Below are 26,614 nucleotides of genomic sequence, written 5' to 3' on the forward strand. Positions count from 1 at the left end.
TCGATGACATGAGGCGAGAGTTTCTTTCCATTACACAATCTCAGCCAAGCCGCTCGTGCACCCTTGTCAAAGTCAATGGCTTTTAAGGTTTGTCATCCGTTGGGTCCCACGAAATGACACACGCGTCTTGGAGTGAATGGTCGTGGTAGGATTCGCGTGGTACTGTGCTGCGTGCTCCAAAGTACAGTACTCTCAGCCTCGGAATCCCAGTATGCATCGACGAAGTAGTCACAGTGTCCGATTCATGCGCAATGCTGATTCAGGGACCCCATCCCGAATCGGATGCCGAACCCAAATGTAAGCAGTGGATCAAAAGCAGGGGCTCCATTGACGTAATCCGCGAGTAATTCAAAGCGTCCGATCCGCCACAAACACAGTCCACATACCCCGTATGTATGAGTAAGTCGACCGTCTGTAATTTCGAGAATGACTTCATCATCATATTTCAATACAAAGGATTGCTGCGTAGTCAGAAGTTATGGTCCCCCGAGGAGTTGTCACGGTCGTGTAGATCGATTGGGAGCTTGGCGGGAGTTCCCTGATTTCCTTCCCTGAGGGGAAGAAGATCCGCTTCGTTCCCACTGTTGGTCCAGCCACTTCACTCGTTAGTCTCCAGGCATTTTAACCGGGGTCACCCAGGCTAAGCTAGGGTTCTGGGACCCCCCGTCCCTGATAGATTGGGGTCTCAACCATGGGAATCCCCAACTGATTTACTCGTCGTGGAAGTGGTGTCTTTGCCTTTATTTCCTGATTTCCTTTGGGGGTGATATTTGTTTTTTTAATTTCTCTGCCATTGACGCGCTTGTTCTCCCTCTTGTGTAGACTCAGCGCTGTTCGTGCCAGCCAAGATGGTAAGGTGCTGTAAACTAGCGGCTGCAGCTTGGCGATAGTTTGCGCTGATAGCACCGACAGCGAGCAGGAACGGACGAAGTCTAAAAGTCCACCGGTTCCATTCCATCGCCGGGCTATCTTTCAGGCCCACCGCCAAGGCTGAGTGGGATCGGAGCTCTTGCCATTGAAATTGAATGGAAGGGAAGCTAGTCATGCTTGCTGGTCCTGATTTGGTATATCTTAGATGAATTGTCCCCGCGCGTTGATTGCTATTGCTACCCCCGCCTCTGAGTGATCAATTGAACGCGGGATTCAAAGGACATATAAGCTCTAGTGTGCTGCCTGTTGTCGCAGCCGCAGAAAGGATCGTACGATTTTCCTGCTGAGGACCGCCAGCCATTGGAATTGGAATTGACACCCCCTTACCACTTTCTCTCCCTCGCCATGCATTTCTGCAAGACCCTGGTCGCGGCCCTTTCGGTCTCGGCCGTTTCCACTGCAATTGTGTTTGATGGGGCGCCAGATGTAAACAGCAGTGCGGTGCAGAAGCACCTTCAGGATCGGTCGGCATTGATCACGTTGGAGAAGCGACAGCGACAGGGTGTGTGAGTCGGATCGTTTTAAGCTCCCTTGCCCCAGACTGACGCGGGCGCAGATTACGCCTTTCGGCAGAACCTCTCTGCAGTCGCTCGACAGGCAGATGCAATTGTCGACGCGATCCGTCAGCATGAGATCGACAGTTTCTGGAGGGTGCCAGGGACGGTGGAGGATGAAGACAAGGAAAGGTTTGCGGGCGAGATGTTTCCCAAGGCCAAGCCGCTCATCCCCGACACACAACTCTGGAAGATCGTGAAGCGGATGCCCAAGGGCGCTCTTCTGCATGCCCATCTGGCCTCGATGCTTCCGTATGAGATTCTACTCGATGCTGTCATGAAGACGGAGGGGATGGTCGTCACCGTGTCGCAGCCGGTCACGAATGAAATCGAGCAGAAGAATGCGACCATCGCCTTCGCCCACGTCAACCACACAATTGCCGCCTCAGGGCCAGCAATTGACTCCACAGACTACGTACCCAACACTCAGCTTCCGGTTAAGTACGCCGCTCAGTCATTTACCGGGGGAAGCCAAGCTTTCGCCGACTTCGTCTTGTCTAAGCTCGAGCTCCAGCCTGAGGATTCCATTCGGCACGACCTTGGCGTCGACCAGATTTGGAGGATCTTCCAGGCTGCGTTCACGCCGGCTGACAGTATGATGTCGTACGAGCCTATTTTACGGACATTCTACCAGCAGCTCTTTGCAGCTCTGATCGACGACGGCATCAACTGGGTGGAAATTCGTGCCAGCGCATCCTCGGGGATTCTGGTCCACCAAGGTGACGAGGATGCCGACCCGAATCTCGATGTGTACTGGCAGGTAATGGTGGAGGAACTGGCGAAGTTCAAGCAGAGCGACAAAGGGAAGGATTTCTGGGGCGCCCGTGTGATTTGGTCGGACATCCGAAGCGAGGATCGTGCTTCGCTCACAAGCAGTAGGTTGGCCTGTCCCTTGTATCCGGGAATGTATGCTGACAACACCAGGCATGAAGGTTGCTCTCGGGAGAAAGGCCAAGTTCCCTGAGCTTATCAGCGGATACGACTTGGTAGGCCAGGAAGATCTTGGCCGCCCCTTGTCCGATGTGGCTCCGGAATTGGTCTGGTTTCGTGAACAGGCCGAGCGATTGAACCTCACGATACCTTTCTTCTTCCATGCTGGAGAGACCCTTGGAGATGGTAACTCAACCGACTACAACCTGGTTGATGCGATCCTGTTCAACACCCGACGGATCGGCCATGGGTTCAGTCTGTACAAGCATCCTCAACTTATCGATGAGGTGATCACCAACTCGATCATGGTTGAAGTTTGTCCTATCTCGAATGAGGTTCTCCGCCTTGCGACCGACGTTCTCCATCACCCGTTGCCTGCGATGATTGCCCATGGCATTGCTACTGCCATCAGCAACGACGACCCCGCAATGCTTGGCCAAGATGCGGCCGGGCTAAGCTATGACTTTTATCAAACCATACAAGGGTTCGACAACATTGGACTGGCTGGACTGGTGAGTATCGAACCCTGATACTCTTCTACTAGTCCTATCTAACCAGCCACCGTGTAATTAGGGAGCCCTTGCTCAAAATAGTCTTCGATGGGCCAACTTCGAGGACCAGTCGGATGGCGACTGGGTCCGAGACATCGATCTCGGAGAACGTGGCACCGGCATCAAAGCGCAATATATGCAAGTGTGGAACCAACAATGGGAGGATTTCTGTCAATGGATTGTCAACGAGTATGGCAACGAGTGGCAGAACGCGACGATGGGAATGACTACCGCATGAGGAATTGATTAGCAACGGACGTATATATATATGGACTGCATGTCAGGTGGATGGAATTCAAAATCCATGTTTACCTGTTGCAATGTTATCAAAACCCCAGTTGTGACCAGTACAACCGAAGTCTCGCCTTCTCCAATAATGTACCCGAGATGCATTGGGTTTCTGGTGCCGACTCGCGGGGCTTTCGCTAGAAGTGATTCCTTTGTGTTAAGTCCCTATCACGTGCCCAGACTTCGACTCACTGCGAACACATCAAAGGGAAGAAAAGGCAGGAGGGTCCTGACACATGAGAGGCGTTCAGTCGGTGACACCACATTGCACAGCACGTGGGTGGTATGGCTGACAAGCTGGACCATTTTGGGGAAGTTATTTGCTGCCGCTGCTTTGCGGGTAGGGGTTGATGCCTATAGGCTGGGCAATGGACAGGAGATCCAACATTGTAGCATTCCAAAGTGGAAGCCTCTGGACCTCGGCTTTCAGCACATTGGTAGGTGAGATCCAAGCAATGAGGCTAGCGGTGAGACCTGGTGCATCGGAGGAGCGATGATCGCTTGCCCCAACTCGGCTGGTATTGCCTGTAGTTGGCATGCCCCACAAGGTAAGAGCTTAGACGCACTGTGTAGCCTTTCCAACTTCAGAAGTTGCACAGTGTAATCGGGAGGCAAGGACATTGCTTTTGCTGCTACCTCTCCATAGGCGTGAAAAGTGCCCGATCCGCCTCAACCCGGGGAAATGGAGCAGATGAATGCAGCACAGCCACCGGGGGAATCTGCAGTTCCTCGTCTCCCCAGAATGGAGTGAACAGCAGCACAGTGTTAGTGCGCGGGGAGGCGGTTTAGGAAAGAGTCTCGGAGTTTGTTTCACAGAGGATCTCGGAATCTTAGTAAGACACAGTCAGTCACTTAGAAAAATGGCATGGTCACGGGTTTGAGCCGAGCATATGACGAAGACAACGATAAGTTAACTCATGTCACTGATATCTGTCAGATTTGTTTGTTGTCGGCAAGCTCCGAGGGGAGCGGAAAAGGCAGCCAACCGGGCTGGAGGGGAAAGGAGGAAGAGGAAAAAGGCGAGTCTTGCCTTCGCTAAGCGCTTGGGGAGTGAATGAGTAAATGACAGGTCAATCCGAACTGTCCGCCTCTTTTCGTTCCGCTCCGATCCTTTCCCCCCAGTTTCCCCCCGGTTTTCGAGTTTCTTGCAGATGTTCTGCACACAAAACTGGGTTGGAGTCAGCCTGCAGTGAATCAGTGCCTGCAGGGCGATTGGAATGAGCCGTGGTCACCTGGACATAGAGTAGAAGGAAGGAAAAAAAGACACTGAAAAAGAGAAAGAGGGAAATGGAATAGGCGGCGGCGGCATCTGCGTCTGATGATCCCGCCCATTACTTACTGCCACTACGCAGTAGGTGTTGACTTATCCTCAGTTACCACCTACCTAGTAGTGACTGAGTCCTCCGTACTTGGATTAAGGCTGCAGGCTGAAGATCTCCGGGGTTTCGTATGGCTTGCCCTTGCAGCTGATCCATCCATCGGTCTGGAAAGCGTTCCGACCATCCATTGATCCTCCAAGCACAAACCCCTACGTGAAGTGATGAAGTGATGAGTTGATGGGCCTCCCCCGGATTCGATTCCCTTCCCTTCCCCATTTTCACCGCCACACGCAACACTGACAGCATCACCTGCTATCACTTGCGCACTTACCTCACTCACTTCACTTACTTTCCCTCTCTTTCCCCGGTTCTCCTGTTCCTTCATACTATGTAGTTTGTCTGCTTCAATCCTCTTGTTGTTGTCAGATCCGTCTTTCGGGGGTTTCAGCGGACAGAAAGAAAATCATGGAGTGTCTTCCCAAAGGCTTGTTGTCGACAGCGACCAAAGAGGTTTCTGAAGACTTGACGGGGGCATATTCAGTGGACGTCGCAGATGTTGCCCGTTTGTGGAGAGGTGAGCGTCGCCGCACCTTCTCTCTCCCTCCATGAACTTATTGTACTGTGCTTACTCTATTTGGCTGTGCTTTCTAGTCTACAGCGCCAACCCGTCAGTGCACAATGATGACAAAGGATACCGGCTTGAGAACTTCTTTTGGAGGATCTGGGGTAGCAAGCGCCTGCTGCAATCTATCACTGGTTCCATGCTGGCCGACTTGTTCTCGAGGATCTCAGACCAGCGTTCGATTTCCTTATCTGAGCTGCACAAGGTATGGTTCTTGACACGGTCTGTACTCCATGTTTCTCTGGTACTAACTTTCCTCAGACCCACAAGAGAGCAGTCCAGGCCGACAAGCCGCGCAAGCCTAGCAGTGGCAGCGGCAGGCCACTTCCACCCATTCTGAAGAAGCCGAGTAGCAGTCACTCCTCCCACGGAGAAACACACAAGACTACCCGTATCCTGCTCACTGGCCTGGATGGTCAGAGCACGACCCGCAAACCCTCTAACACACCCACACCCATTCCCACCACTCCATTGATCGTACCCGAGCCTGCCACAAGAGCTCCGCCGAAGAAGGCTTTTGTCGTGGCTGCGAAAGCTAGAGGAGCCAAACGGCGACCAGTGATCATGCGTCGCAAGTCGTCGCAGCACTCCAACGGTACCACGGGCAGTTCTAATCAGGACCCTGCTCCACTGATGACGGACTACCCGGAGACTCGCCCAGTGCTGATGCGGCGCAAATCTTCTCAGCAGTCGTCTGGCACCACCAGTAGCTCGGTCTTCGAGGAGACTCCGCCGGAATCTGGCCCACTGGATGCTGAAGACCTTCGTGGTTCTGCACTGAAGCCGCGCGGATCACAACAGTCATCTGGTACTAGTGGTGATCCTACTCGCCTCTTGACTCCGCAAGGCGACTCCATACCTGAGAGTGTGAGACCTGTCGAAATTCAGAAGTCGATGCAGCGTGATTCCTCTCAGCCGCTGTTGGAAACCACTGGCGTCTCTACCATTGCAGAGCCGACCCCACTGACCGACTATTCTCAGATTCAACCCAAGCAGAATGAGATCAAGGTGTCCGAGACTGTGGAAGGTAGGCAGTAACTTGCTAGCATAGAGAATGGGTTCTGATTCTTTCTCAAGAGGTTGCTATATCCCCTAAGGATGCAGACCAAGAGCTGTGTGAAAGCGTCGAATCCCAGTCAAAGACACCTGATACAGCTGCCAGTCACCCAGAAGAGCAGTTCAAGTCGGGCAGTCTGCCGGCAGCATTCCTTGAGGACTTGAGGGAGCTGCTCAACCCAGACAACCCACCTAGAGTCCCTTCACCACCACCGCGAAAGCGTCCGTGGGGCGACTTCCTGGTCAAGCCACCCACACCCAAGCCGAACTTCTTCGTGCCAAGCGCTATTCGCCGCTATGACTACCGACACCTGGAGGCTGAGAACTACCAGCCATCCACGGCCAAGTTGGTCGACAAGAACTTTCGGCAGCGGTTCTCGGACAGTATCCGCCAGGAGCACTTCCTTGCGTCGTCTGTGGGGGTTTCCGGCTTCGGGTCGCTGTCCGCGCCAGCGCCTCCAGACCCGATGCAGACAGCATCTAGCGGGATACTCACCAGTACGAACCTGTCTCCTCGATTTGAGAGCTCACCTGGCACTGCATCGACGGCCCCGACCTCTGGCGTGACACTGGAGACCATATCGGACGATGAGATGTCCGTGAGCTCTGATGTCGAGGACGACAGCGCCGAGGAGGACGAGGGACCGGCTTTGCTGACTCCGTTCTCGTTGCCCCCCAGCCGCAGTGGAATTAGCATGATGCTGGAGCGGAGCCGAGGGGGTTGCGGGTTGCGTCGTCCTAAGGATAGCTAGACATGACCGCCTGGAGGTGTTGCAAGAGGATGTCCATATTACGAAGTCACGGCAAACGATCACGATGTATGTAGCGGCATTTTCTAAACAGTAGATATGGCTTGCTTGTGCTTAAGAGATCAAAGAATAAACCGATTGACAATCATGAACCATAGACACCGTAGACACCGTAGAGCCACCCCATTAAGCCACCGATTTTCCAGCCCGACCCTTTCTTTCCTGAAGTCCTCCCACCCTTGCCTCTGACCCCAACCTCTCCTCTCCTCCCCTCCTCCCCTCCGTCCCGCCCACCACCTAGCCAAAACTCCCCAATAACCGAAGAAATCAAACCATCCCCCCATCAACCTCCACCCCCTTCTCCACCCCCAAACCCTCCCCCTCTTTATCCCCATCAGTAGTGCCCCTCTGATTCCCCCACCACCTCACCCCCGTCCACCCCGCCGAGCCCACCCACAGCCCCAGATTCACCAAATCCACCCAAACCGCATGCCTCATCCGCCTGGTCTCCCCACTCTCCGTCGCCGATTTTTTCCCGAGGTACTCCGTCCCAAAGATCCCAAACATCGTCAACCACAGCACACACAGCACCGCGTCCCACACAAACAGGGGCAGCTGCCACCCCGCCCGGCGCGCCAGGGGCACCCTTCCCCTGAAGATGTAGTGCATCAGCACGAGGTACGCGATCGCGGTGCTGCCGGCGAGCAGGGCTGTGACGATGGCGTACACATCCTTGGGCGCGGCGGAGGCGGTAGCAGCGCTGTCGTGGATGGTGTGGATGTGGTGCGCGTAGAGGGCGAGCGCCGTCAGCCCGAAGGCGAGTTGCAGGAGGTGCAGGACCAGGCTGAGGTAGTGTTTGGGTTGGCTGTAGCGGAGGTGCGCTGGGATGTTGTTTGTAGTTATGGTGGTGGTGGTGCCGGTTTTGCTGGTCGTGGACATCGGGAAGGATGCACCGGACGGGTCGTAGGTGCCGTTCTTTTTGGCTTTGTGGGTTTTGTGGGCTTGGAAGCCTAGTTTGAAGAGGCGGAGGAGGAGGAACCACATTGTTGAGAGGTCTTGGTGGCAGGGTTTGAGGGTTGGGGCGGGTGGTTGGTTGTGGTTGTGGTTGTGGTTGTGGTTTTGGGTGTAGTGTGGTGTGGTGTTGTAATGCGCCGGCGCAGGACAACTCCAGGTTCTTGGGGGTCTGGATCTGTGTCTGTATCTGATTGTGTATATGCTGGAGGAGATCTATGTAGACGAGAAGAAGGAGAAAGCCACTGAAAAGAAAGATGGACGCTGTCTCGGGTATATGTCTGATATATGCAGAAGGATGGTCTTGAGATGTACTCCACAGAAGGAAGTGTTAAGAAGGGTCAATATGCAGACTCAGGCTTATGTAGAGAAGAATGTCAATGACCGACAAACAGAACATAGAAAGAACAATGAGTGAAAGAACGTCGCTGGCTTGCTTGCTTGCTATCTTGCTGAACAATCCCCTTCACCTCTTTATATCCTTCCACGGCTACCAGACCACCCTCCTCAACACCTATTTTTATCTTCTTCAGGAGCTCCCCCTCTCCCCTCCCCCCTCCTCAGGGTTGAAACACTATAGAGTAAGTTTACTAGGTAGACCTTGCATCCGCAGACGCGCGCGAAGAGAACCTTGAAGTTAGCCACTGCCACTGCGAGGTTCCGATGGGTTCTGCACACTCCTACGGCCCGTTTCAGATCGACAGGCGGCGCTTAGATCACCAGCAGAATGGTTGGTGCAGACAAAGCGCCCGCCCCAGCGGTCGGTGGCTGGATTCCAATAGATCCTCGCTTGGCAACAACTACAAAACAACTTAACCTTCAACATGAAAATCTTTCAGCTTTCAGAGTTTATCCGCCTGCCTCCCTGGCACGGCTTCTTTATTCATCTCATTCATCTCGACCCCCTCCCTAACACTAGCTGCTAGGCCGCCAACCTGCTACCTAGACTTCACATACATCAGACAGCTGCTACTAAACCATGCTCACCTGCCAAACCTGCCAAACCTCAAAACCTGACATGCCATCAGACCTCATTCATTATTGATACTCAATCAGCCAAACCTTAATCCTATGCAACTATGCAACCCAGTCCATTCCCCATCCTTCCAATATGTATCAATGTTGAAACACAATGCCAATTGGACCAGAAACCATGCATGACGCTGACGTGACATTCATCGACCAGAGCGGGGATTCATTCCATGCAAAACAACACAAAACAAAACAAGGCTAACAATCGATCATGCAGAACAAAAACAGAACAATCCATTAAACATCAACAGACAAGGACGCAAAACCGAACAATCGCAATGGCTACTCACTGGTCACATACCCGAGCGCCATCGCTTCTTTTGTCAGGGCGGCCGCGTCTCTCCGTCAACAATCCCTTTAGCGCCCGACCCCGTCGCCGCCACTTTTGGTGCATTGCTCGGTGGTAAGGCGCCCTTGGCACTTGTCGGGGGAGCTAAAGGTGGTGGTGCTGGTGGGCTTGAGTCCGCCTCTTCTTCATGCTCGTTGCTCCCATACTCATCCTCATGGGTTCCAGCCCCGCCTCCCGTCGCAGAGTGATCCACAGATGCGCGATCGTGTCCATGGTCATAGGTTGCCGGCTGAGCTGCTGCCTGCTTGGTGGCATTCTTAGACGCCTTCTTGCCTTTGCGGCCTTTCATCTTGGCTTTCTCAAGCAGTCGCTTCTTCTCGGCCAGTCGCTTGCGCTCCTTGCGATCCTTGATTTCGTATTGCCGAATGAGGGCCTCCGGTGGACGTCCGAAAATACTCTCGTACTCACAAAACTCGCAGATCCAGATGTCCTCAATAATCGGGGGGTGGTGGAGGTTTGCGTACTGCTGCTGAATTTTGCGTTGACGCGCAGCCAGAGCGTAAACACTGCCCGGCGATCGCTTCTTCTTCCTCGCCGCAGGAGCTTCACCCGTGCCCGCTTGCGGTTGCGGTGGTTGGTGCTGAGATTCCTGTGTGTTGGGCTGAGCGGCCATGTGGGGGCTCGTTTGTGTTCCTTGAGAGGGGCCCCTCTGGTTCGGCGCAGCAGCGGGGAGAGACGAGGGTGAGCGGTGGAGCGCGGGGTACAGAGTCGGGGGTTGGAGCGCCATGCCTTTCGAGGAATCGGATTCACACGTGAACGTGAATTGTGTCTTAGTAGGCGTGGGAGTGTGTCGTTCGAGCATGCTGACATGGCTGGGACTGGCAGGGCGAGGGGCAAACGCGGACGCGGCGGCGTTAGCGATGGCCGCTGAAATGATACCCTGGTCGGGTTTCTCGGACGAGTCTCCTGGAGTACAAATAAGCAAATGTCTGGTCGACCGGGAGACGGATGTTTGTGTACCTGCAGGCCCAGGGGAGGACAACAGACCGTCGCGTCGGCTGGGGGTCCGAGGCCAGCTGATCGGTGAGTGAAGCGAGAAAGAGTTTCGGCCGGTGCTGCGATGCGGTTGACGACCGAGACGACCTCTGCCGGCCCCGGACATGCCACTGGATATCGGCGACGCGGGGCTCCCGGTGCCGTAGAATGTACTCACATGGCTGCTTTCACTGGCCGAGGAGGGTTGGACCGAGCTGGCCAGCCCCATGGTGGAAAATTCAGGAGAAAGCGTGGAATGGTGGCTCCCAAGGCTGCCTGGAGTCGGGATCTTGCGTTTCTTCTTGTTGTTAGTGTTCTCAAACGCGTCGTACCCATCAGGACCCGCAGAAGATGACTTAACGGGCGCCCGGTCCCCGTTGGTGGGGACGGCCTGAGGTTGTGCACTGGAGGCCGACGGGGACAAGGAGGACCCTCGAAAACCGGCACTTCGTCGAACAACTACAGGCCCGTCCTCATCGCCGCTCACCAACTCTATTCCGTTCTCGTACTGGAGGTGGTCACGCTCGGGGCTCTGATCACCACCTTCACTCTGTTGCACGTACACCTTCGTGTCATTTACGAGATTCGCGCTATCCACCGAGGTCCCGTAGAAGAGTTGAGTTGCCGGGGCCGGAGGGAAGAGGATCGAGTCGGCCGCTTCGGAGGACAGGCGAGAGCGAAGGGTACGTCTAGGGAGAGGACGAATTAAACGATCCGGGTAGACAGGAGACGGTGTATCAGGAGCCGCATTGAACATCCCATCTGCGGGTGAACAGTATCAGCAACCCAGCAGCCAGCAGACCCTCCAGCCTTTCTTCTCTGTGGCCCGCCTCGGGGGCAATTTCCATTATTTGTACGCACCAAGAACGCCAGGCGTTCCTTCTCCCGAGGAACAGAAATCGTTGGTAAAAGACATACTCAACGTAGCAGTCATGCTGCAAGATTCTCAACTCGCTTCAACCACAATGACGGCCGAGACGCCGTTTTGATTCTCCGAACAGCCAACCCCAACAGTATTGTCCCCGTTATCTTATTGTCCTAGCTTTTTTGAGCGACGATAATGGTCTTCCGTCAAGGCCCCTCCCAAAAGGTTGATTTCGTCTGACCGACTGGGAAAAGGCGATTTATGGGGAGGGAGGAGGGAGACGAACGGCGGGTTGATCGTGAACCGGCACTGATTTGGCACCCACACTTAGTTGTCATGTTTCCCCTACGTTGGCAAACGGAACCACACGATGTTTGACCGGACCGCTGCCCAAGCGTGCATCCAAGGTGTCCATTTCCACCAGACCTCAACCGCCAGGGCAAGTGCGAAAGAAAATGCCGAATGAGAGCAAGGGACTCACATTGTTGACCATGCACCGGTACCGCTCATGCAGACTTTGACTCAGCCCGAGGTGTTGGTAGGGACAGACCGAGAAACGAGGCCAACCCAACCCCGGACCTGGAGCGTAACTCGGAGGAATAGGAACGGATTGAAAGGCCCCAGCCAGACAAGTGAGGGCCAAAATATACGGAGGGAATTAAATCTGGGGAGAAAGAAGAGGGGGAGAGGGGGGAAAGGACATTAAGGTATAGGGGACGAAGAAGGCGGAGGGGTGGTGGAATCGAATCGTCGGTCGATAATTATTATGAATGACCAATAAGTAATCCGCTTTCTCTTTGAGGAGCTGCTAATGCCTGAGTGGTGAATGCCTGAGGCAGAAGAGCCGGGCAGAGCTGGGCCGAGCTAGTCCGGCTTTGGACGATAGCCCCACCCGACCAAAGACTCAACTAAACCCAGTCCCAGCACTTTTTCTTGCTTCCCGTCGTCATCTTCACCACTTGCTCAGCCGGCTCGACATACTGACCTGGCACTTCCCGGTGCTTGTATCCTACGCAACTTTGTCGGATATGATCGCCACCAAGCGAACGAATACTGGAGTCTTGCCGAGTCCTGGACCATCCTTCTGAGCACTATGACCACAACTAGCATAGCCAGACAATCGCGGTGCCGATTACCCTGCTTCAAGCCAACCGTCACACATCACTGCCTACGAATTGACAAACCCATCTGCTCCTCACCTACGCCCTTCGCGACCCTGATTCCTCACATACAATATACCCGATCTGATGGATATCGGGGGACTAGGACACGTCGAGTAATAGGCAGCGATGGGGCAGCGGTGCAACTGCTGTCCGAAAGAGAATTGTCTGACATCTTGGTGGAATGGGAATGTAATCATGCCAACTTGGCTGTGGGATGATAGCTCGTTGCAAAATGCCGTGAGTAGAGGCTTGCAGCATACGTATCATTTGGGCAATTCCCCCACCCCATTTTTTTGGTGTCGAGCTGTAAGGAACCTTGTATCTGTAGCACACCCTGGAACACATGGAACACGGTAAAGAGAGAACCAAACAGATGGTTGAGGCATCTCGTCATCAACAGATGTTGACAGAGGTGCATGGTCGGTAAGCGGGGTTTCAGGGCACTGGAATGGGAGGCATCGTCGCATTCCTCCCCAGGCACCTGATGCGCAAGAACAAGACGAAAGAGAAGGTCTTGTGGGGAAAGGAGGGGAAACTGAGAGGGAAGATCGGAGTTGAGGAAGTATCACGGGTTTTAGAGAAGAGGATACCGAACGAAACGAGGCGACGCGACAGAGTCGCGAGAAAGAAAAGGTGATGGGGTGATGGAGGAAGAGACGGAGCGAAGAGAAGAGCGGGGAAGAAGTGACTCTAAAGCCAATGCGCGTTGACCGCAAAGCGAATCCCGCGCGCAGAATTGAAAGCAGCAGCAAGTCGTCGGTCCCGTTCCGGCGGCCGTCCGTCATTTGGTTGGAGTCCGTCCGTTCCTCTCGCCCTCCTCCTCTTGCTCGCTCGCTCGCTCGCTCGCTCCTCTGCCTTCTCCTCCTCTGTCTCCTCTTCTTTTGTTCTGCCAATTTCTCCCCACCTTTTCTCCCCCCTCTGACTATGTAGTCCTCGGCCTGAAGTTGAGCTTGCAGGCGTTGTTCTCGGATCGTTCCCTGCCTTGGTTCCCAATTGCCAGCTTCCTTTCCTTGATCTGCCCGGCTTTTTACTCTCAGCATCCTCTGGTTGTCTTTCCCACCACCACCACCACCACCACCACCATCGTGGGCGTCGCTCTTGAATCCCACCACTTCCCACCCGTGTGCGACAACTTGATCGTTCACGGGCAGGCGTGCTCAGCTTTTACTCTGTGCTCCAACTTTTTATCTATATATTTTTCTCCCTCTATATTCCTACACGCACGGCTGGGGTCTCCTGCAGAGTTCTCCCGCTATTTTTATCCTCCCACCACCCTCCTCCCACCATGACGCCTCGGCGCTCCTCTCGTGCTCGCACCTCACAACCATCCCCAGCCATCCTACAACATACCAACTCCTCCAGCTCCTCCACCTCAATGACTCGCGAACGAAGCACTCGCTCCCACCACAAGATCTCCTCCCCTCAGCGATCCTCCACGAACCGATCCCAGTCGATTGACGACGCCGACATTGGCTCGAAAGGGGATTACAGAGAGACGCGGCAGCGCCAGCGTGCTCGAGGGGAGGAGGATAACGATCAGATGAAACTCGCCGACGGGGACGACGACGACGGTGAAGATGAGGAGGACGAAGAGGAAGAGATCACTCGCTGTCTCTGTGGACAGCAAGAATACCCGGGTCTGCCTCCCTCGCGTCGGGAGGCAATTGGTCGCAATGGACTGCGTGGTGGCATCAAAGACGAGGCCCTCTTGGGTCTCTCTGCCGATCCGGCTGATTTGATGTCGGACGACATCGGCAGCATGTTCATTCAGTGTGATTCCTGCAAAGTCTGGCAGCACGGTGGCTGCGTGGGTATCATGGATGAGGCCATGAGCCCAGATGAATATTTTTGCGAGGAGTGCCGAAAGGATTTGCACAAAATCCTCAATGAAATAAATGGGTAGGTTCACACCCTGGGTTTTGGTTTTCGTTGCTGGTTTTCGTTGCTGGTTTTCGTTGCTTGGGTGCACTCGTGTTGGCAGCCTCTTCTTGTTTTTGCTTGGTGGGACTGCTCGCTGCTGTGAATTTTTTGTCGCATCAGCGACACCAGTCACAGCTGCAAAAACTGGAGATTTTGTCTTTGTTTGGACTGCAGTTATCTATGGGCCCACGTCTCTTCTCTCCTTCTCTGCTTTCTGCTCACAGTAACACAGATCATACTCCTCCCAATATCTGCCGGTCGCCCCCCCGCCTCCCTCCACTGCCGTCTCGTCGAGAGAATCATCGCGCGATAATTCCCGTCGCAATAAAGACCCAAAGACAAGGTCGAATGACGGAGCTATCAATCCTAAGCGCCGATCCACAATGAACAGTCGGGACGCAGCATATGATGAGGAGGAGCAGCTGCGGCGTGCAATCGAAGAGAGCAAGGAAGAAACGAAACCTGGGGATGAACTTGCTGCACGGAGACCAAAAAGAAGCCGCAGTGATAGCGAAGCGTATGTCATCCCGAATGATGCTGGCAGTGTTGCCGTCAAACTGATCTGAGACAGTCAAAGGCAAACCACGAAACGCCAGCGCACGAGCTCACCCTCACCTGGCGCAGTCTCCAAGAGCAATCCCGTGTCTCAACAGGTCTCAGAAGATGAGTCCAGAGCCAAACCGGTCAATAATATAGCTCGCAGACAGCGGGCTGCATCGCGCGGACAGCGCGATAAGGATCTCAAGGATACCGAAGAACCTGAGTCCGAACCAGCAGACGCCGCAAACCGCAGGAAAGGCAGGTCCGACAAGGCGAAAGATGGTAGGTTGTGTATTCCATGAGTACTTTTGACAGAATGACTAACACACGCAGACGAGGCAGAGTCCGAAAATGAGCCCGGCTCGCCAATCAAGCCAGTTGCGACCGACCCCGAACCCAAACCACCCAGCCCTGAACTCACTCCCGCCCCTGCACCAGAACCAGCACCATCGCGTCCCGCCACTCGGAAATCGGGCCGTCCACCTGCCCGTCGCGGGGGCCGCGTGGGTCGCAACCAATACACTCGGGATCGGGATATGAATGGAACGGACTCCAACTTCTCGACCCGATCTCCGCGACGCGGGCAGTCGCACGACATCGGCAGCGATTCGCCCAGGATCAATGGCATACATTTAAGTGGGGAATCCGGCAAGCCCAGTCGGCCGCGCTATGTGAACCAGCGCACCACCATGAATGAGATGAAGAGACGTGTGACGGCTATTCTCGAATTCATCTCACGGATGCAGGTCGAAATGGCTGTGGCCGGGGAGAGCACGACGCCTCCCAACAACGGTGCCGCCCGGGTCAATGGCAGTCTGTTGGAGAGTGCACTGGCGCTGGCCGTTGGCGACATTGACCCGGCCAGCGCGACTGCCTCGGACAGCGATGCCGCCAGTGGGCCGACGTCGATCGAGAAAGAGAAAGACTTCAAGGAACTGAGCAGCGTCGAAATGATGGATGTACTCACGCGCCATCTCCTCAAATGGCAGCAGGAGTATGGCAAAGTGGGTGAACGCTGATTCCTTTTCTGTTTCTTTCTTTTTTCTTTTGTTCAGCATCTTGGGAGAAAATACATAAGATACCCTTTATCTCTGGTTGCACTTGCGTGGGAACATGTATAATATGGGGACTTCTGCAGACAGCATCTTTGGGACTGACTGACTGGATAAAGATCGGCGTTTTTACGAACTGTGTTACGGGACTGGTACCTTGCTGAGAACTTTCTTTTTTTCAATTGAGGCGGCGTGATTGGATATTGCTGCAGCGGCCAAGCATCAAGCATATTTGCTGCATAAACCATCATCTCGGCGCTTTTTGTTACGTGTCACTGGTGTTGAGGTTTTTGTCTTTGTATGAGGCTGTTTCTGCCATCTGCTTGACTTGTGTGAATAGGCTCTTGCTTTATTGACCTATGCTTTTCCCTTTTGATTCTTGTTAAACAGAACCACGACGTGTCTTGTCACGGTACCCACGCCCCAGGCACCTTGCTTGCTATCGTAGGTGGGGTGTATCTCTCTGCACCAGTGTGTCCGATCTTGGTCCTTCGCAGCAGGCATCTGCCCCGAGAAAAGAAAAGCCCTGCGCATGGCGTCAGTAACACAATGCCGTCACGTGTCGGCAGTCCCGAGTGTTCCGAGTCCGAGCCACGTGATCCCGCGATGCACAGTTATGCCGTAGTAAGGTATAGTTACCACCACGAACACCAGAAAATCGCTCCATGGACCGCAGCAACCACATGCTGTCTCAAATCTGTCCGTCCGTTAGTAAAGAGGGAAGGAGGATTAAGAGTGGAAGTTGGGATGACTTTGATTATGGCGTGAGTATTATATTCATGTGTTAAGAGTGAGCCCGGCCCGGTCGGGGGAGGTGCTGGGGGTATGGTTGCTGTGCTTTGACCTTTTCTGGGGGGCAAGTTTCATTCAAAGATAAGAACGGGAGGAAAGTGTTGAATCTGAGTTAGGCTGAATGATTGAGGCTGAGATAGTGTGGGGAAGATACTGTTGATGCGAGAGAAGAACGGAGGAAGTGGTATATGGCCGATGCCAGTGCACAGCACGAAGTAGAAGGCGATCAAGACCACCTTTAAAATGTATATATACCAACCAGAGATGGATGACAGATAGAGTTAGTCACGTTAGAATTGTTCTGTTGAATTGACCAAATATCAATGTCATCGTCGATTGTTGAGAAGAAACTACTTAGAGAGGAGCAGTAACCGTGTAAGAAACCACACGTGCTTGCCTTGCTATTACTTAACCACAGATATAGCAATTCAACTTAATGGTGCACCTGGAAGACTAGTGGCCTACTACTGCTACTACTAGTGAACATCCCCTCCTATCCCAAAATAGATTGAATTCCCTTCTGGAAACCGGGCCCATCCGCCGGGCGTGCGGGGCAGCGGGCAAAAACGCGGGGGGAGGGGGGAAGTGGGGCAACCAGGCCGGTCTCACCGAACGCCATCCAGCTCGAGATCGGGATCGTGATTCATAATGGTGTGCCAGAACGCCCAGAACACAATGAGATACATAGTCACATCAAGCCATGTGTACAGCCACTCCGCCCAGAACTCATAGTCGTCGCATATGTTGCGCCGCAACAGGTTGAGGAACAGGCAGAACAACCACCCGACACAGCAGCTGCTGCCGAGACCGAACCAGATATGGGTCAGGTAATCCATCAGGGGGTCGGCGAACATTGCGACTCTTCTGTCTGATTCCTTGCTCAAGCAAAAATTCTGATCTGTGGCGAGGATGCGGGGTACAGGGATATGTCGGTGTCACTACTGAGTACGTTAGGGCACGGCAGGGTACTGATAGGTCCGGGTTGATACGATGGGATAAGATGCAGGGATTTCCATGCTGTCTTATATAAGCATAACGCTATCAATTTGTGCAGCTTTGAGTCTTAGTCTGGAATGGAGATCGTCAGCCATGCGCTTTGAGAGGAAGGAACTGAAGGCACGTTCCGTAGGAATACCGGGATTAGTTGTAAAGTCTTGCTGGATTGAAAGATGAGAATCATATAGATGATGAAGGCTTAGTCCCAGAGGGTGATGGGGGAGCTATCAGTAATGGCCCTTTTCATTTTGTATATGAGCTAGACTGAATGATTGGTGTGGAGATAGTGTGAGAAATCATGCTGTGGATGTAAGTAAAGGGAGCAAAGAAGAAGGAGAGCAGGAGGAGAGCAGGATGATGTATACTGAGGGTGCTTGGCATGGGAGGGATATCTAGACCAAGTACTGTACACAGCACAAGCTGTTGAGAAGATAATCCATAACACCTTTAAGCTGGCTTGAATAGTAAGATGAGTATTTTTCCGTTAAATATATTAGACATGTATAAATGTCAAATGTTAAATATCAATATTAAGAAACTACCACTTAAATGGATAGGTATAACTACTGATACTGCAGATCCTTCTTAGCAGCAGTAAGCCTTAAGTAACTTAATAGTCTAGTGTCCCCCTTTCTAGAATAGAATAAATATCCTCAAGTTCCAGTAGGAAACAGCGCGGGCGGGAGAGTGGGGGCAGCAGACCGGCAGAGGCAGGCGCATCAGGCCAACAGCGACTGAATCCACTCATCCAGAACGGAATAATCCCTTCTCAGAAACCGCACCACGACCTCGGCGACAACCAGCGTCACCATGATCCACTTAAACAGCCAGTAAAACCAGTACCAAAAGTCACCGCACATATTGTACCCGAACGCAGCCAGGGGCGCGCAGGTAACCAATCCGAGAACACAGGCGGCGCCGAAAGCGAGCCAGAAGGCGACCAGCGCCCCGGCCAGATATCCCAAAGGTATTGGTATTGCCATTCTGGTTAGGCTTCCACAACGGGCTTTGTGGTGCTGTTGTAAAGAGTCTGGAACGAGTCTGGATGTGACTACTGACTGAGTGAGTAGGACACAGCAGGGCTAGTGACAGAGAGGAGTTGATCTGAGAACGTGCAGGGGAGTGTAAGTGTGGTAGCCCTATATAAGCGTCGGGCTATAGATCGCTGCAGCGCTGAGTCTCAACTGGATCGGAGATCTTCAACCACGCGCTTTGAGGTCTCTGACGGACATGCAGGCATGTTCCGCAGGAAATGCTGTAAAGTCTCGCTGAATTGAAAGACCAGAACAGTATATTGGAAGCTCAGTCTCAAAGGGTGAATGGGAATCACCAGTAGTGTCCTCTTTATTCATACTTCTGTCTAGCGCAACATTAAGCGAGATGCAAGGAGTGTATTTTCAGAATACTGAGTCCGTCAAAGCTCCCCATAGAGCAATCAACCCTGCTTGATTCATGTTTTGCCTTATCATCAAGGATGATTGAGAAGTCCTCTGTTCCACTGACCCCATTTTTCCCATTGTTCTCCTCGTCTACTCCGTCTGCTCCTTCCCCAGCAGTACCCCAAGCCTCCAGACACTAAACAGCCACCACCAACTATTAAATGAGTGATAAGAATAGCGATATAAGCGAAAGTACCTCCGAATCTAGACCAGCATACTTACCCACGTGAAGGTCCAGATCCCAGCATCTTGACTTGCCTCAGCCGAGCCCCTTTCGGCCTCCACAGCATCTCACCACAATCCCCACTGAAGCTCAACAAACCCTCAGACCCTCAGAACAAACAAACCAAAATCACCATCTATATCTCAATAATCTCCTCCATCCATCCCCAAAACCAACCCAGCGCAGCAACACCCCCCAACAAAACCCCTCCACCAACCCCACCCAACCCTCACATCCAAATCCAAAAAAATGCATTCATAAAACACCCTAGCAGAGCCAATCCATCAAAAAGAAAATCCAAAAAGGCCTGTTCTACGTGCGATGGCAGCATAAAACCCCACAGCGGGGTTCGGCTATAAGCCTGGCAAGTGCTGTCTCTCTCAATAACACCCCGTATGGTCTAGATGGAGACGACGGTTGTGGGTCACCTAACGGTTTCCTGCTTCAGACCTGGGTTCGAACCCCAGTACGGGGGAATTTCGATTTTGTTCCTGGCCGGTGAAGGGGGATGGTGTCATTGGGATGTCATAGTTCTTGGTTGGGGATGGAAAGGGGGGAGGAGGGTGATGTCAGGGCTTTGGTGCGGACTTCGCGGGGGGATGGTGTGTTGGGAGTGTGTGTGGATGAGATGCAGTATCCAGAAAGACACTTTCAGCAGGAATACTGCAGGGGAAAAGAAAGCTCTGTGAGGGTCTGGATTTGGGGGTTTCATGTGGGGACGTCTTTGCTGGAGAGGGAGAGTTGCTGGAGACACTACCTAAGATCTCGCGGCAATGGGGCAAGACATGTGCTGGTCAATAGGCTGAGCCGATCTCGAGTACTAGGATGAGCTGACCAGCTCAATATGATCGGATTTGGACTGGCGTGTTCACGATGGTAGGACGGTGAGCTTGGATCTTGTATCCGAAGGCGTCACCAATAGAGCCTTGAATGTGCACCATCGTCTCGATCGAGAAGTGCATATAGCATTACATGCAACGCGGCTGTTCTAGTCGACGTGGATGTCTTGTATAGGAGCCATGCTTTCTCACGATAGATGTGTGGAGGTGGCTGCAAGGGATGGCGCTGCAGGTGTCTGAATTGAAGAGAGGTTGCGGCTGCCGTCCCAGCCAATGACTTGCCTGCCCAGGCAGTGTAGATAGTATAAAAAACATCATGATCCTGCTTGGTCACAAAGAAATCAACTCCATATAACACACAAGGAACGAACACTTGCTACAATTTCTTATCCTTTGTACCTATTGATTGTTATACATCATGGCTGATTCATGTCGAACTACCGATAACGGGAGCGACCGCACCACTACCCTTAAGGACGATGGCTATAAAGACAAGGCACCACCAAAGGCTCGCGTGTCTCATTCAGTAGACTTAACTGGTATTGCACCAGAGAACCTGGAAGCTCACGCACTATCCGCTTGGGCGCTTTTGTTGCATTTCTACAACCACCAGGACAATGTGGCCTTTTTGTTTCTTCGAAATGAAGGACAACAAGAGGACAAATCCACAAAAAAGTCTGTCGCGTCGCATCAGGTGTCATGTGACATTGATGAGGACAAGACCCTCCAAAAGCTTCTGAACTCCCTGCCAAATGTGAATGAGGCCACGAGTTCGGAGAGTCAGCAGTCGATGTCTGCGGTATACATCGACCAGAACCAAGACACATCCCTGGAGGAAGTCGTTTCGGGGTGTGAGGTATGTCTGGCAGTCTTCCTCAAGTTCATGACTAACTTGGATATAGTGTCGAATGATAGTCAGTCTTCATCCGACGAAGATGGGAGTGACTGCTCGGATATACTCCCATGCCCGCGAGGCATCAGCCGATCTGTCAGCCGTTGTTGAAGCTTATAAAAACATATGGAAGGCGATGACAGACACTCCGTCCTTGAAGATAGCCCATCTCGATCTCGCCACAGATTACGATATTCAACAATTCCAAAGGTGGCAGGCGGACCTGACCCCGAGATCACCGGATACAATCCATGGATTGATCAATCAACACTACCGATCAAGCCCCGAGAACATTGCAATACGCAGCACCACTGAAAGACTTACATACGAACAGCTTGGCAAGATGTCTGCTGCAATAGCCCACGAGCTAGCAGCCAAAGACATCAAACCAGGCAGCAGGGTCGGAGTCTATCTGGAAAAGTCCGCATGGGCGATTGTGGTCATCATCGGTGTCCTGCGTGCAGGAGCGACTCTAGTTCCGCTCGATGTTTCATGTCCCGGGGACCGACTGGGCTACATTGCCCAGAAGTCAAAAATGCAAGCATTAATCACCGAGGCGGCGCTCACGGACAAAGTGACCGAGTCGGGTTGTGATCATGTCGAGCTAATCACGCTCTCTAGTCTAGAGCAGCTACAGGTTCCTAAGGGCTGGCACACAGAGACAGCCAGCGACCCTTCGCAGGTTGCGTACATCATGTTCACGTCCGGAAGTACAGGCAACCCAAAAGGCGTGGTGCACATACACCGAGCAGTCGCTGGAGGCTTGCAAGATGTCACCGAGGCCTTGCACTTGGGCCCGGACACGAACCAGTTGCAGTACGCCTCGTTTTCCTTTGATGCTAGCATTCTGGAGCTCTTTGGGCCTTTGATTGTTGGAGGAACTGTTTGTGTTCCATCGACGGAAGAAAGAGTGGAGGATCTGCAGTCGACCATGTGCAAGCTCGAAATCACAGATGCTACCTTGACTCCAGCAGTGGTCGCACAGCTTGAGCCGGCAAGCTTACCTTCACTCAGAGACATTTCTATCGGAGGCGATGCGCCAAGCTCAAACATCCTTCGCAATTGGTCTCGTCACGTCACGCTGAATAACATGTATGGCACTACGGAAACGTCTGTTTGGGATACAATAAAGACCGGCATGGAACTAGGCAATGACCCCAAGGATATAGGGAGAGGTATTCGAGTCAATTGCTGGATTGTGGATCCCGACAACGTGGAAAGGCTACTCCCCATTGGCGCAATAGGCGAACTACTCATACAAACTCCATATCTCGGGAAGGGGTATCTGGACGATCCAGACCAGACTTCTTCAGCATTCATCGAGACTCCGAGGTGGTATGCCCAATTCCAAAATACCGCAGAGTGTCCAATGTATAGAACCGGCGATCTTGCCAAGCTCGATGCTGAGGGCAACGCCATCTTTATTGGCCGCGAGAGCGGCTTCGTCAAAATCCGTGGCATGCGAGTGGAGCTGACGGAAATTGAGAGGGTCCTTGAGTCCGTGATTGCTCCGCGTAAAGCCGCAGTCGTTCTGGCCGGTGCTGGCGGGAAAGAAGAGAATCTGGAGATTATGGCTTACGTCGAAACTCCTCAAGATGCCATCTCGTCGTTGGCGAATGACATGCATGCGGCACTGGAGGGACAATTGCCTTCGTACATGATGCCCTCGGTCTTTATACCGATCGAGTCAATCCCATTAAGCGAGTCGAAGAAGAAAGATAAACGGCGATTGCGTGCATCTATCTCCCGGATGAACAGAACAGAGCTAGTTGCGCACAGACCAGGAGCCTCTTCCACGACACAGTGGGAGAAGATCGATCCGAGAAGAGAGTTTGCTGTTAAGCTTAGCAACATAGTTGCAGATATATTAGAAGCCAGGCAAGATCCAGTCGCTGAGCGTGTCCGGGATCATGACTTTCCAATTTCAAGTGTTGGGCTTGATTCCGTTGAAATGGCGCAACTTACAGGGCTCATGCGACGAGATTGGGGAATGGACATCAAGGTGGGAAGACTGCAGGTGCCAGGATTGACAATCAGACATCTCGAAGAATTATTCCATGGGGACGCCGAAGCGACCGACGACGGCACGACCGTGGATCTCCTCGACGAGCTAAACCATATTATACCACAAATGAAGGCGCCTCCCAACACCAAGAAGACCATATTCGTGACATCAATTACCGGGTTCCTGGGGAGTCAAGTGTTGCGCTGTCTACTCGCGGAGCATAGTGTCGGACATATCATAGGTTTAGTCCGGGCAAACGAGATATCTGAAGCTGAGAATAAGATCCAATATCATGCCGAGATCGGCGAGTGGTGGACGGGGAGCCTGGACCCGCGTGTTGAGATCTGGCTTGGAGACTTGAGCAAGGAAAAACTGGGGCTGTCCACAGAACAATGGAAGTGCCTCACTGGAGAATCCAGCAAGTCACGGATTGATGGTATTATCCACAACGGAGCGCGAGTCAATTGGCTTGACTCTTATGAGACTCTCCGACCGACGAACGTTGATAGCACCGTGGAGATTCTTTCTGCTGTGGCGATGCGATCCAGTTCATGTCCTCTGACCTATGTCTCAGGCGGATATATTCCCGCAGCAGATGAATCGAGAGAAGACATTGCGAGGAAGCTTGAAAGTGCCAGTGGATATGATCAGACCAAGATGTTGTCGAGGCTGTTAGTGGAGCAGTACAATGACAACGTCGACAGGCTCGAGGACCCGTATCTTCCAACCGCGCAGACGATTCAGCCAGGCTATACTGTTGGCACTAGGACCGAAGGCGTCGCGCATACGGAGGACTTTCTATGGCGGCTTGCGTTCAGCATTCTCAGTCTCGGCGCAATCAGCGAGGATTTGACCGACGCGCACATTCCTGTAGCTGGCGTTGATCAGATTGCACGATTGGTAGTAGCGAGCACAATGGAAAGGACGCCTCGGTCTAAGCGTAACGTCGACTGCTGGGATGGGATCACGCTGGGTGAGCTATGTGCGAAGCTGCAGCAAGAGACAGGGGTTTCGGTGAAGACCATGCGACACGACGAGTGGATGCGCGCACTAAGCTCAGATATCAATTCTAGATCTGACCATCCATTTCTCCCTGTGATGCAGTGGTTTGAAGACAACCAGTGGCAGTTTGCGAGCAACGTGGTGGATAATTCGCATCAGCCAATCTTTGAGCGGGAGGAGATTGTGGAGGCCATTGTCAGAAGCGTGTCATATCTGGTCGAGATAGGATTCATGCCTTGCAAAGACCCAAGGAAGAAGTCAGAAGGGAGTGGAAAAATGCCGATATTCAAGCGAAGTAATTAGAGCAGAAGGATTGGTGAGGACGAGGGTCGAAGAGGATGATTGGGAATAATGATTGCAAATGAGGCAAAGCCGTAGATGAATGGTAAATGATGGTGAAGATGGGCAAGCCCGGCGGCAGTTACGCCGTCAATCATGTGATGTATTAATCTCGAGTTTTACCTTTTATGCCCGAGGCTAGGACATACAGGCAGGCGCCTCTTTCTGGGTTATATGAACTGAATGTATATATGAGAATAAATAACGAATGCTCTCCTAGAGGAATGCCACCACAACCTTCAACATATGAGCCGACCACCACATACAGTGGTAACTAACCCTCTCATCCCTTCACCCATGGGTCCTTCCCATGCAAGAGATTCGCATAGCAATAATCCTCAAACTCGAGACCCCGCGCTTTCATCTCCGCAACAACCGGATGATCAGGCTTAGTGCTGAACGTGCCCTTCGCAAACTCCCGACCGGCCAGTTCGGGCTCCAGATTCGTTTCCCCGCGGAATTTCTCCAGCGGCGTCACGACGGTGGTCGGGTCAAAGCCCCAGAAGAACGGGAGTGAGTAGCGGTCGATGTCGCCCTGTCAGACACGATTGAAATGATCAGTACGTATATCCAGTTAAATCGTAGCGTTCTGGCGACTGGATGGATGGCAAAGCCGCAAGGGTAGACATTTCCACTTACCCGGCCGCTCACTCGATGCACCGTCGCTTTCCACCGACCGTTGGATAGAATCTCAAAGTGGCTTCCGGTGTTCATGACGAAGGCGTGCTCACGCAGTGGGACGGGTACCCAGATTGCATTGGCGTTGAGGACTTCTAGGCCGCCGACCTCCGCTGCGAATGTGTTAGCCTCGCCTCCACGCATCATTGGGGAGCGGATCACGTACTTTGCAGAAGGCAAGTGAAGGCTGGATCCGCGATTACGGTGGTTAGTGCGTGGAACAATGATGATTCTTCTGGCGAGGCAGAGTACGTACCGCCATAGTCGGAGTGCGGTGTCAGGACAGGCTTGTACGAGTCGCTGGGGTGCTTGCAGTAGTGTTGGATGGTGACATCCGTCAGCGGCTCTTGGAACATGTGGTCCAGCGCGTGCTCGTCGAGACCAAGGGCGAGGGCGAAAATGCCGACCAGTCGGCGGGAAAATGCATGGACTTCTTTCCCTGATGGTCACGTCAGTTTTAGCTCGAGTTCACTGTGGGATTCGGCACATACAGTACTCGTAGATCGCGGCGCGAAACTCCGGCAAGGCTTCGTCGGGCCACCGGTTCAGCGGGATAGTGCTCGTCATACCACCGCTGGTGGCTGCCTGCTCGGGCTCCGTGTAGTCATTGCCCATCCCGAAACTCTCATTGGTGATATGGCCCTCTTCCTGAGCTCGAAAGGCATAACCCTTGCCATTTGGGCTGTTGTTGACGTGGACTTTCATCTGTCCACACCGTGGTTAGACCCGGCAGGATATCGTTAGCAGACACGACCAACTCACTTTCTCTTTAGAAGGCAGAGCAAATAATTTCTTGATGGCGGCAAATGCTGTATCTGCGCACCATGAGTTCACGATTAGTACAGTCGTTGATGGTACATCGAAGTGGAGACGTATATACCCATCTTTCTCGTGTCAACGGGCGGGTTATCGAAATAAAAAAAGCCCACTTCAGAAGCCGCACGATCCACTGCCGCAGCCAGCCTTTTGCGCTCCTCTAAGTTGTCCGACATAATCGACGACACGTCGATGACGGGTATCGAATCGAATGTTGTCTTTGCATCCTTTCCTCGAAGGATTGGGCGGGACTCGCGGCCCTGGGAGGAGTAGAAGAAGACCCGATCGGGGTCGTCGGGGATAGCGAATTCAGATCCCATGGTGGTGAGTTGAAAGCAAGCTTGAATGAGAAAGTTGATTCTGTGGCAGATCTGTTGATAAGACTGAAGAGTAAGTCGGGAACTTATACAGGACTAGGTATTGTCATGCATAAGACGTTGGGTCGTTGGGTCTATGGCTGGCTCCGACGATGTCCGATAGCCAAAACCCACCCGAAATCTCGCCCGTATCTATAGGGAGTCTCCGCGGATAAGTGCCGCGCAGGTCGCCGAGATCAGAACAGGGTTTCTGATGCTGGAGTGACCAGACGTAGGCCAACCCTGAGCAGAGTTGTAGACTTTGGTCAGTATCATGACTTAGAAATTTCAGCGCTGGAAGTTGTCGCTCGGCCTTTAGGTAAACGCCAAA

General features: G+C 52.9%; 8 protein-coding genes and 1 pseudogene across 9 annotated transcripts; 5 read left to right on the plus strand and 4 right to left on the minus strand.

The window, feature by feature from the left end:
* Positions 1-1,275: 1,275 nt before the first annotated feature.
* On the plus strand, positions 1,276-3,203 carry BO86DRAFT_315954 (adenosine deaminase family protein; the record flags this gene model as incomplete). Its single annotated transcript, XM_025668112.1, has 4 exons — positions 1,276-1,432; positions 1,487-2,359; positions 2,409-2,926; positions 2,988-3,203. 4 exons carry the CDS (start codon positions 1,276-1,278, stop codon positions 3,201-3,203), a joined length of 1,764 nt encoding a protein of 587 aa, XP_025526349.1.
* A 1,834-nt stretch (positions 3,204-5,037) lies between these two features.
* BO86DRAFT_380367 (GATA-like domain-containing protein) lies at positions 5,038-7,002 on the plus strand (the record flags this gene model as incomplete). Its single annotated transcript, XM_025670716.1, has 4 exons — positions 5,038-5,146; positions 5,224-5,399; positions 5,456-6,221; positions 6,272-7,002. The coding sequence occupies 4 exons, from the start codon at positions 5,038-5,040 to the stop codon at positions 7,000-7,002; spliced, it is 1,782 nt and encodes a 593-aa protein (XP_025526350.1).
* A 414-nt stretch (positions 7,003-7,416) lies between these two features.
* BO86DRAFT_271067 (uncharacterized protein) lies at positions 7,417-7,857 on the minus strand (the record flags this gene model as incomplete). Its single annotated transcript, XM_025667215.1, has 1 exon — positions 7,417-7,857. A coding segment is annotated over one exon (441 nt), but the record flags the coding sequence as incomplete, so codon positions are not given.
* A 1,508-nt stretch (positions 7,858-9,365) lies between these two features.
* BO86DRAFT_315963 (uncharacterized protein) lies at positions 9,366-11,129 on the minus strand (the record flags this gene model as incomplete). Its single annotated transcript, XM_025668114.1, has 2 exons — positions 9,366-10,294; positions 10,352-11,129. Coding segments are annotated over 2 exons (1,707 nt in total), but the record flags the coding sequence as incomplete, so codon positions are not given.
* A 2,428-nt stretch (positions 11,130-13,557) lies between these two features.
* BO86DRAFT_126571 (putative transcriptional regulator (Cti6)) lies at positions 13,558-15,889 on the plus strand. Its single transcript, XM_025666069.1, has 4 exons — positions 13,558-14,293; positions 14,547-14,831; positions 14,886-15,136; positions 15,188-15,889. The coding sequence occupies exons 1-4, from the start codon at positions 13,680-13,682 to the stop codon at positions 15,871-15,873; spliced, it is 1,836 nt and encodes a 611-aa protein (XP_025526353.1). The 5' UTR covers positions 13,558-13,679; the 3' UTR covers positions 15,874-15,889.
* A 1,414-nt stretch (positions 15,890-17,303) lies between these two features.
* BO86DRAFT_400763 (uncharacterized protein) lies at positions 17,304-18,677 on the minus strand (the record flags this gene model as incomplete). The annotated part of the gene is made up of 2 exons (XM_025673723.1): positions 17,304-17,562; positions 18,424-18,677. 2 exons carry the CDS (start codon positions 18,675-18,677, stop codon positions 17,304-17,306), a joined length of 513 nt encoding a protein of 170 aa, XP_025526354.1.
* Positions 18,678-19,745: 1,068 nt separating this feature from the next.
* Positions 19,746-19,831, plus strand: BO86DRAFT_t177 (annotated as a pseudogene). The gene has a single exon. The product of its transcript is annotated as a tRNA-OTHER (tRNA).
* A 2,216-nt stretch (positions 19,832-22,047) lies between these two features.
* BO86DRAFT_390279 (uncharacterized protein) lies at positions 22,048-24,515 on the plus strand. The gene has a single exon (XM_025672339.1). The coding sequence runs from the start codon at positions 22,178-22,180 to the stop codon at positions 24,395-24,397; it is 2,220 nt and encodes a 739-aa protein (XP_025526355.1). The 5' UTR covers positions 22,048-22,177; the 3' UTR covers positions 24,398-24,515.
* Positions 24,516-24,536: 21 nt separating this feature from the next.
* Positions 24,537-26,512, minus strand: BO86DRAFT_390280 (isopenicillin N synthase family dioxygenase). The gene is made up of 7 exons (XM_025672340.1): positions 25,992-26,512; positions 25,874-25,926; positions 25,603-25,816; positions 25,368-25,550; positions 25,278-25,298; positions 25,073-25,224; positions 24,537-24,968 (listed from the first exon to the last, which is right to left on the minus strand). The coding sequence occupies exons 1-7, from the start codon at positions 26,245-26,247 to the stop codon at positions 24,717-24,719; spliced, it is 1,131 nt and encodes a 376-aa protein (XP_025526356.1). The 5' UTR covers positions 26,248-26,512; the 3' UTR covers positions 24,537-24,716.
* Positions 26,513-26,614: the final 102 nt, after the last annotated feature.

This window comes from Aspergillus japonicus (assembly GCF_003184785.1).
Source record: "Aspergillus japonicus CBS 114.51 unplaced genomic scaffold BO86scaffold_34, whole genome shotgun sequence".
NCBI lineage: Eukaryota > Fungi > Ascomycota > Eurotiomycetes > Eurotiales > Aspergillaceae > Aspergillus > Aspergillus japonicus.

Excerpts from the sequence above, each read along its gene's own strand:
- BO86DRAFT_126571 (XM_025666069.1), top strand. The coding sequence starts at position 13,680 with ATGACGCCTCGGCGCTCCTCTCGTGCTCGCACCTCACAACCATCCCCA. Across the intron at positions 14,294-14,546 it reads ATCCTCAATGAAATAAATGG|ATCATACTCCTCCCAATATC; the intron begins GTAGGTTCACAC and ends ACAGTAACACAG. Across the intron at positions 14,832-14,885 it reads AGCCGCAGTGATAGCGAAGC|TCAAAGGCAAACCACGAAAC; the intron begins GTATGTCATCCC and ends GATCTGAGACAG.
- BO86DRAFT_390279 (XM_025672339.1), top strand. The coding sequence starts at position 22,178 with ATGTATGGCACTACGGAAACGTCTGTTTGGGATACAATAAAGACCGGC.
- BO86DRAFT_390280 (XM_025672340.1), bottom strand. The coding sequence starts at position 26,247 with ATGGGATCTGAATTCGCTATCCCCGACGACCCCGATCGGGTCTTCTTC. Across the intron at positions 25,927-25,991 it reads CGTTGACACGAGAAAGATGG|ATACAGCATTTGCCGCCATC; the intron begins GTATATACGTCT and ends CATGGTGCGCAG. Across the intron at positions 24,969-25,072 it reads TGCATCGAGTGAGCGGCCGG|GGCGACATCGACCGCTACTC; the intron begins GTAAGTGGAAAT and ends CGTGTCTGACAG.